Here is an 8,866-nt window from a genome sequence, read left to right as displayed (position 1 = left end):
GAATAAAATTTGCTTCGCGATTACTACCTGCACCTTTTGAAAAACGTGTGAACATCTCCAGGTTGGAAAACATTAAATCATACGAATCCGCGCGATTCTGTTTTTCATGAAATGAACCAGAATCAATGATGGCTTTCGATGGATGCGGTCAGGGGATTGATCGGAGGAATTGTTTTAGAAGAATTTTCCGTTTCGTGTGTGCCCGAGGCACGCACACATATTATAGCGAATATCACGCGTCGCAGTTTATTGCACCTACGACATTTATTTAGGTCAATTTGTTCAACTTATAATATTGATTTTTTTTTTTTTTTAATCTATAAGCTCAAGTTTTTATTTCAGACTTTTAAATCCGGTTATTTAATTGTGAATTCCTTATTTTCCTCGTTTAGACTTGAAATCCATGAACATTTTCAGTAATTCAACTTTAAAAGGTTTAAAAGCTGAAAATTGCATAAGTGCAAAAAGATGCACCAAGTAATAAAATTGCACATAATCGAATAGATTTATAAAGTAGACTTTACAGTTTGAACGGAAAAAATAATTTATATAAAGTATAGATCCAAATTACAAGATAAACTTTTGAAATCGTTATAATTCATGTAAACAAAAAATGTTTATCCTACGTTTTATTATCATTCATAATGGTTAATTTGTATGTCGATTATAAGGATGGGGACGATAAGTGCATCGCCCACTCCCCTTGAGATTTAGTTTTTTTAAATTTAATACAAGTTTGGCCCAACAACACCTATCTGCAAATTTTATATAATTATTAAAGATAAATGTTATAAATCAATGCGTTTATATCCTTTTTATAATCCATTAATGTTGAAGTGTATTAATATTATTAAAATATATACATTATACATTTATACCTATAATCCGTATATATTTATAGAGCGGGGGCTTTATTTCCACCCCCCCCCTTGAACATCACGTATACCTAATCGCCAATGGTTAATTTTGTAGTCTCGTGAGTTATGAACTCATGACTTATGTATATTTGATATATTTTGTTAATAAAAGAAATAAATAAAACCACTTATTAACTTAAAATTAATACTTTTCGCCTTATTTACATAATTATTGGTTGTCAAGGGACTGCAACATGTTGGTGATTGTAGATGGGTAAATTAAAACAGTTTTCGAACAGCTGGAATAGCTAAATAAATGTATAGTAATGCGATATAAAAATAAGACTTTTATATTTAAAAATAAATATTTATATATATATCTCGTAGTTTTTGAAAAAATCGTTTGGTTTTTAATTTAAAATTGCACGTCATGTTCTAATACTTTTAGATTAATGGTTATTTTTGGTTTGGATGCTAATCTGATTTGACGAAACAATCAAGTGTCGGCCGTTTATGTACAAGTGATTTTGATGAAAAGTGCATCTAAAATCCGATTTCATCTGAAGTGAGTCGCGTGAGTTTTAGAATGAGTTCGCGGTTTTCTTATTACATTCTTTGTGATATATTTTGTTTGTGATATATATTGAGCTTTGTTTTTTTACATTTCGTAGTCGACGTGTGTGAGGAATTTTATTTTTTTTTACCTACAAGAATGGTTCACGAGTCGAAACCGTGAAAGAACGCCGCTCTATACAATTCTATCTGTTCAAGTTGAGTCGCGGTAACTATGTATTGCGGTCCATGGTTACAAAATCCGGTCGAATTGTTATAATATCAATCATGTCAATTTCGTAGTACCGTTGTTGGTTCATTCGATCGACGGCTGTTTTGGGCTATAGTTTTCCAAAATGTTTTCAGCACCTTCCTCGAGTGACGATGGTTCGTCTTCGCAAATGATAAACGTTCACACCGAACCGGAGGGGCCGCAGCCATACCGACGAGGGACGACGTCGGCCATGTCGACCCTGAGGAAACGAGCAAACGCGTTGCGAGCCGAAAACGAACGTCTGAAACACGAGATACAGGTGAGTTTTTCCTATCCTATACCGCACTAATCCAAAAATTATTTTTTAAAGCACACGTCAGAAGTTCACTGCGACGCATATAGTTTTGTTTTACAGGTAATCGTATGCTTTGATCTTGCGATATATGATGCGTAAATGTTAGGAACGGCAACTCGATTTTGTTTACTTTCGGACGTGAATATTTCCAACACAGATTATGAACAAATAGTAAAATCTGGAGGATAATAAAATCTTTGACGCACGCGTTTTACGGAAAATATTTGGATTTGTTGTGTACCGCTGTAAACCATTAGTAGTGTTACTATTATTTATTTATTTGCCCAATGCGTCTAAATCTTGTGCATTATCTTGTGCATTGATGTAACGGTACAAATAACTTGGTTATCACGGCCCGTATAACACCGTTAGCACTATATTTGAATATTATATTATATACGAATCGCCGTTATTCGTCCGTCGCCTGTTTACGGTTTAGAGTTCAGTTGTGAATTTTTTATTTTTGATAAAGTACTCTCAGCAAAAACAAATTCTATGTCATTATAAAACGTACGAATAATTTGAATAGAGTTTTTATATAAAACATTACAAGTAAATGTCGTGTTACATTCGTCCGCACGCTTTTACTACTACTTTACACTTTTAATTAACTTTACTTGTTTTTTATTTACCAATTTCTAGATTAAATTATACGTATACATCTAAAAATTAGTTAACTACGTATTTTGAATAATTAATTATACCCTGGACTGGCATGAAGTAATTTTTTTATTGAACGACTTCTGCATAATGTAATGATGACCGTCTAGTTGCGCTGATCGGCTCTCGAACCTTTTTAACCCCGAGAGCCCTCTCTTAAACAAGGAGGAATTTAATCAAGTCATAACACATTATACATAAATACATAGGTACTATACACTATATCTCCTCACTTTTATAATTATTTTCCTTTATTTTTTTACTTTTGTATTTTCGGGTTATTACAATAAGAATAATCATTTAAATTTATATTTACATTTCTATGATGACGTTTTATGTTAACCCTTCGGTAAAGTTCATCATTTTCAAAATTCATAAAAATCATTTAAATTTATATTTATATTTTTATGTTGACGTTTAATGTTAACCCTTCGGTAAAGTTATATAAGTATATATTTTACAAATTATGAACGATTCATTATAATCATATAATTTAAAAACATTTTTCTATGAAAAATTATATTTTAATAATTAAAAAAAACCTTTTGAAATTATTTTAGCATAAAATTACAGAGTGATGACGACGAATTTTGATGTGATCTGATCAAAAATATCTTTGCAAAATGATTATAAACCATTTGTTTTATTTCATTTTAATATTTGACAAAATCATAGGTATTTTATAATTTTTCTTTATTTTTTTTTTTTTAATTTATTTTTTTAAATTAATTTATAATAAGAAATTCTTAGTCATAAGGCTATTTAAATCTATGGATAATTAGTAACGTTAATTTTTGACTGTTTTAACATGATAATAATTATAAGTAGTAGTAATAATAATAATAATAATAACAATAGTAAGATAAGCGATAGTAATAAGTTAGGTTGGTTAGACATAGACAATAATAATAGTGTAGATGAATAATATAATTACATTAGGTTATAATAATTTACTTAATAGTAATTAACGCATAAGATCATGCGGATGACCACGTTTTAAACGTTTTTAAGGTGGTGGACGTATGTGTAAATCGAAATGTAGTGAGCGTGTTGATTTGTGGAATAACTATGAAAATTTGTGGCTAGGGCACTTATATGATCTTGAATTTTACTAATTCGAAAGTCTTTATGTAGATTTTCGTTGCGTATGAACCATGGTGCATTTGTTATTATCATTAATATTTTGTTTTGGAAAATTTGAATTTTTTTTAAATGTGTCGCTGAACAGTTATCCCAGACAGGGCAAGTGTAGGTAATTAGTGAGCATAATAGTTGCTTGTAAATTAATACTGAACATTTTTTATGTTCAACTAATTTTTTTGTTTAGAATAGAAAATAATATTAAGAAGCGCTGGTATACTTGTTGTAATTTAGTAGCTATATGAAGCACCCAGGTTAGCTACTAGTCTAGTGTGACACCAAGGTACTTGACAGAAAGTTGCCAAGGCATGGAATCGTTATAAAATCTTAGAGGTAGAAAGGTAGAGGAACAGCAACGTAAGCTAAATATGACCGCTGTGCTTTTTGGAGCATTTAATGTGTATTTTCTAGCTTTTGCATCATTTTGCAAGTATGTTTAAGTGATCTTGTAGATTGTTTGTTATCGCTTCAACGTTACAGAATTCACTGTACATAGTTGCTTCATCTGCGAATAGAACAATGTTCGTACGTGTTGACTGCAGTATATCAGACATGAATATATTCGAATAGGGACAAATGGACGTAGCCGTTTGGACGTGGCCGTTTGAACGTGGCCTTTTGAACGTGGCCTTTTGGACGTGGGGATAAATGAACGTCAAAAAAAAAATTATATATTTATAAGTTATAAAACCATTGATATTTTATGTTCATAATATAACTATCGTATCACAATATCAAACTTTATCGAATTTTATCGTTTTGGTAATAGGTACTTTTTATATCAATATATATAACTTATTGGTTTTTAAAACTTGTAATAATTATCACACTTTATCGAAACACGGTGATACACGAGACACGACAGTACACATCTAATAACTAACCGTGTTAGTCGTGTAGAAATTGCATTCAAGTGTACATGTAAGATTTCATTAATTAATTCAAATCGCAATGAAGTTCTTTTGAATGAATATTTTTGACATCAAAATTTACAAAAAAACTAAATAAAAAATACATAAATAACTTATTTATTTTTCTTTTTTTGACGTCCATTTGTCCTCACGTCCAAACGGCTACGTCCATTTATTCTGGATCGGAATATATTGAACAAGATAGGTCCCAGTTTGGAACCTTGAGGTACACCAGCAGAAATAGAACAGAGGTCAAAAAAATGTTTGTTTATTTTAACTGAGGATTATCTATTTGTTAGAAACGACTTAATAATATTAAATAAGCACTTCGGTATATTGAAAGATTTTAGTTTGTATAAAAGACTTTCGTGTCATACTTTGTCAAACGCTTTTGAGACGTCTATAAATACAGCACCAGTATGGCAATGTTTTTCAAAGGAAATACTAATATGTTCCGTTATACGAAAAAGCTATGTACGTTCGAGTGGTTTGATCTTAATCCAAATTAGAATTTTTGGATAACATCTGCACTATTCAATTAATTTTGTAATCTCATATGTATACATTTTTCAAAAATATTTGATAGAGAGGTAAGTAGACTATCGGTCTGTAGCTATCAAGTTTTGATTTATCCTTACCAGGTTTTTTTATTAGTATAACTGTTGCTAACTTCCATTTCAGTGAAAAGTGTTGAACGCGTAACAAAAAATTAAATAAAAAAGTCTTAAGGACGAGTCCTTTGGCAGGAAGTTTTTTTGAATATAAGGTTAGTTCACAACTATAGTTGATTAAAAACTGTTATATTTATTACAAAATAAATCATGAAAAAAAATGTTATCCCAAGAACTAAGTCATTGGATGATTTGTTTCACGTTCGTTAACGCCGACTAAAAGCTAGAAATATAAAACCAACGAAAATATTATTTTTAATAAAATAATGTGAATCACATAAAAATTAACTCATTACCCACAAAAACAATTCTCTATAGAAACATTAATTGTTTACACATTTGAAAAAGTTAAAACAATTCATTGACTTGTTTATGAAACTACTCGATTTTAATCTAATATATATATATATATATTACACTGATATTTATTTCCACCTAATTACATTATATCTGAAAAAGACTACTAGAAAAACTAATTTGTCTTGCTTTTTTGAAGTGTGTTTATACAGGACTAACGAAATATTTGTGTTAGGATTATAACAATTAAAATAAAATCTGATAATTAAGAAGTTAATTCATATCTTATGAATTTTGTTTCTCAGAAATTATTCAATTTAAATTGCATGATATATGATTTTAAGTTAAATTATATTTAGATTGAGCACGTGGTAAACTCTTGAAATTGGAAAATCTCAAAAACCTTAAGAATTATGTATCAAATTAATATTTTAACAATATCAAATAACTATTAGGCAAAGTTTAATCATACGCACAAGATATAAAAATCATACTACGAACTGGTCATTTATTTAAAATTACCTTAACGGAATACATATCATAATTTATTTTTATATCATTCTTTGTGAATGATCACTCTCTAAGTTCTCCTCTAAAAATAATACCTCATTGCTGGTAAATTTATGAAGTTTTCAGAATAAATGTTTTAGCCGTATTTTTTTTAAAAGCCTTGGAAAAGTATAAACACATTTATGTATGTAAATTGCCAGACTAAAACCCCTTAAACGCAATATAAAAATCTTTCAAAATAATATAATATTACGACCGTTTCCATCTTACATTACAATTATTATAAATAGTACTTTTGCTTTGTTTTAGATAATTTAGTTGTATTAAAATCTTTTGTGACCAAACAAATTGTAGCAGTGTTTTATTATAAATTAATTTTTTGGCGAAAAAAAATAATTTAAAATCATACACGTATAACCATTTTTCATAATAAAAAATTTAACCAAAATTAAGATTTCGATTAATAAAATAATTAATATCAACACGATACTTCTTCGTGCAAATGATAATTTAAGTATTATCAATCCTAGCATTTTTTTTTTTTATATTATATTCAGATAATGATAAAAAATATCAAATAGTTATATCTTTATAATTATTAATCAGTATTATATGTATTTTTTTTTCTTATTAGTTGTTATTTTAATATAAGATTATAATTTGACCTATTGTCTCTTGGTGCTTATATATTTATATACGTTTAGTTAATAATGCGCATTATGTATTTACGAAACATTTGTACTTTAGACTTAACTAAATATATTATTTTTTATTTATTTTTTTGTGAAGGTCATGCAAATCAAGTCACAAGATTCAAGGCATCAGAAAATATCAAGAGACTGTGAACAACTTTTAGATGATGATCATAGAATTTTGAACAAAGAATTTAATATGTTAAGAAAGGAGAGCGTAAACATATTTCTAAGTTGCGAAGGGGATCTTGACGTTGCCAATCGTACTCAAGCATACTTGGAAAAAGTCACAAAAAAATTTCACTGTCAATTATCACTTATTAATTCGATGGACTGCACGCAGCAGCACAAAACACTGTTATTAGAACATTTAAAAAAATTATTCATTCGAAACGTTTGTCAAATGGATAAATGGATTAGCTTGGTAATTGAAGCAAAGTGAGTATATACGTCTCCGAGCACAGCCCGTTTCGCCCAGATGCCCGATTCGACCAAAGCCATTTTAGTCGTTTACAAATTAAGTTGGCAGTGGTTTTTAAATAATATAATACATATACTTTTATTATAGTTATTATATTATTATTTTTATTAATTATTATTTTAACTATTTTTAAAAATAAGTTTTTATAAAATACATATTTAAATTTAACTATGCATTATTACAGTTATAGTACAAAAAAAGCATTAAACAATTTACAATTTACACTATATTATTTTTTACTAAAATTCACTAAAAGTCATAAAAAAAATAAATTTACAAAAATTATCATTTTTTTAAATTTTCTACACATGCTTTTTATTAACTCATATCTCGTAATTTCATCAGATCTATATAAAAGTATACGTTTTTCATTATATTCCTGTCTTTCCTTCGTTTTTTTATCTTTAGTTTTTTTAGAAATTTCAACACTATTAATTTTGATATAAGTTTCTGTTTGGGCATCATAATAATAATAAAAATTAATAATTGTATATGTATTATATTATTTAAAAACCATTGCCAACTTAATTTGAAAACGACTAAAATGGCTTTAGTCGAAATGTGCATCTGGACGAAACGGGTGCCGCCCCTCTGAATTATTGAAACTTTGACGATTCTTTTAAACTGTTATTAAAAATAAAACATTTTAAAACAAAATAGTTTGTACATTTAATGTTATCGGAAATATTTCATACTGGGAATTTTAAATTTCACTATTCAACGAAATTATTAACTGAATCGACGGTAGTAAATAATATAAATAGAGAATTTCAATATCGTTGTTTATTTCTTAAAAGCAAATGAGCAAATATGTTTTGTTTAGTATAAAATTAATTGAAAATTGACATTGAACCAAACAAAACTTTTTTTTAATTTTTGTTCTAACCATACTTATTTGATAATATTTATAAATTATTTTTTCTTATTTTAATATTTTAATTATTAATTAAAAATAGTTCATATTGTTAAAAATATATTTACAAACAGTTTCATAGTTGCATAAATTAATTCAATATGGCAAGTTCGGTTATATTCTATATTTTAATGGTTTCAATGTGATAAGTTTCAACCCACGATTAGTAATTTATTACTGTCTAATTCACAGGTAATATCCATTTTGGTTTTGTTGGATTTATAATTTATTACATACAAATGCATGTTATTGACAATGTGATTAATTATGGTATTATGAATAAACGTAATACTAGGCGTTATACACGTTTTCGTATGCTTCTACACTTTTTAGTTAGAATTTCCAAATAGTAAAATTGCTTTTCATTCATATATTTGACAATCGTAATTTTGTAAAAGTAAAACATAATTAATAGAGTATTACTAATATTAGACTAATTAACAGATTAATATGATTAATATGAATAAAAATTAATTTAATATAAAATAATTAATATTATTATTGTCATTTTGATCATTATTGTTTATAATACAGACCAGTTGTGGAGTTAATGGGATTACGATGCATCATGATAACACAAAAATTATATTATAAATATTTACTCTACTTAAGT

The 8,866-nt window shown here is 27.7% G+C and overlaps 1 protein-coding gene across 2 annotated transcripts in view; it reads left to right on the top strand.

Annotated features, from left to right (window-relative positions):
* LOC112686154 overlaps positions 1-7,382 on the top strand; it is a 9,764-nt gene extending 2,382 nt beyond the window's left edge. Inside the window, exons 2-3 of one of the 2 annotated variants that reach the window (XM_025558336.1) lie at positions 1,776-1,942; positions 6,957-7,382. In XM_025558336.1, coding sequence (XP_025414121.1) covers positions 1,811-1,942; positions 6,957-7,301 — 477 coding nt within the window. In that variant the 5' untranslated portion in view covers positions 1,776-1,810 and the 3' untranslated portion in view covers positions 7,302-7,382. The remainder of the gene's footprint in view (positions 1-1,775; positions 1,943-6,956) is intronic. The other variant, XM_025558337.1, reaches the window with a different exon arrangement.
* Positions 7,383-8,866: the final 1,484 nt, after the last annotated feature.

This window comes from Sipha flava, unplaced genomic scaffold (assembly GCF_003268045.1).
Source record: "Sipha flava isolate LNK unplaced genomic scaffold, YSA_version1 2_pilon_pilon, whole genome shotgun sequence".
Taxonomy (NCBI): Eukaryota; Metazoa; Arthropoda; class Insecta; order Hemiptera; family Aphididae; genus Sipha; species Sipha flava.
The sequence above is the reverse complement of the archived record's forward strand: the minus strand, read 5'-3'. Positions and strand labels throughout refer to the sequence as shown.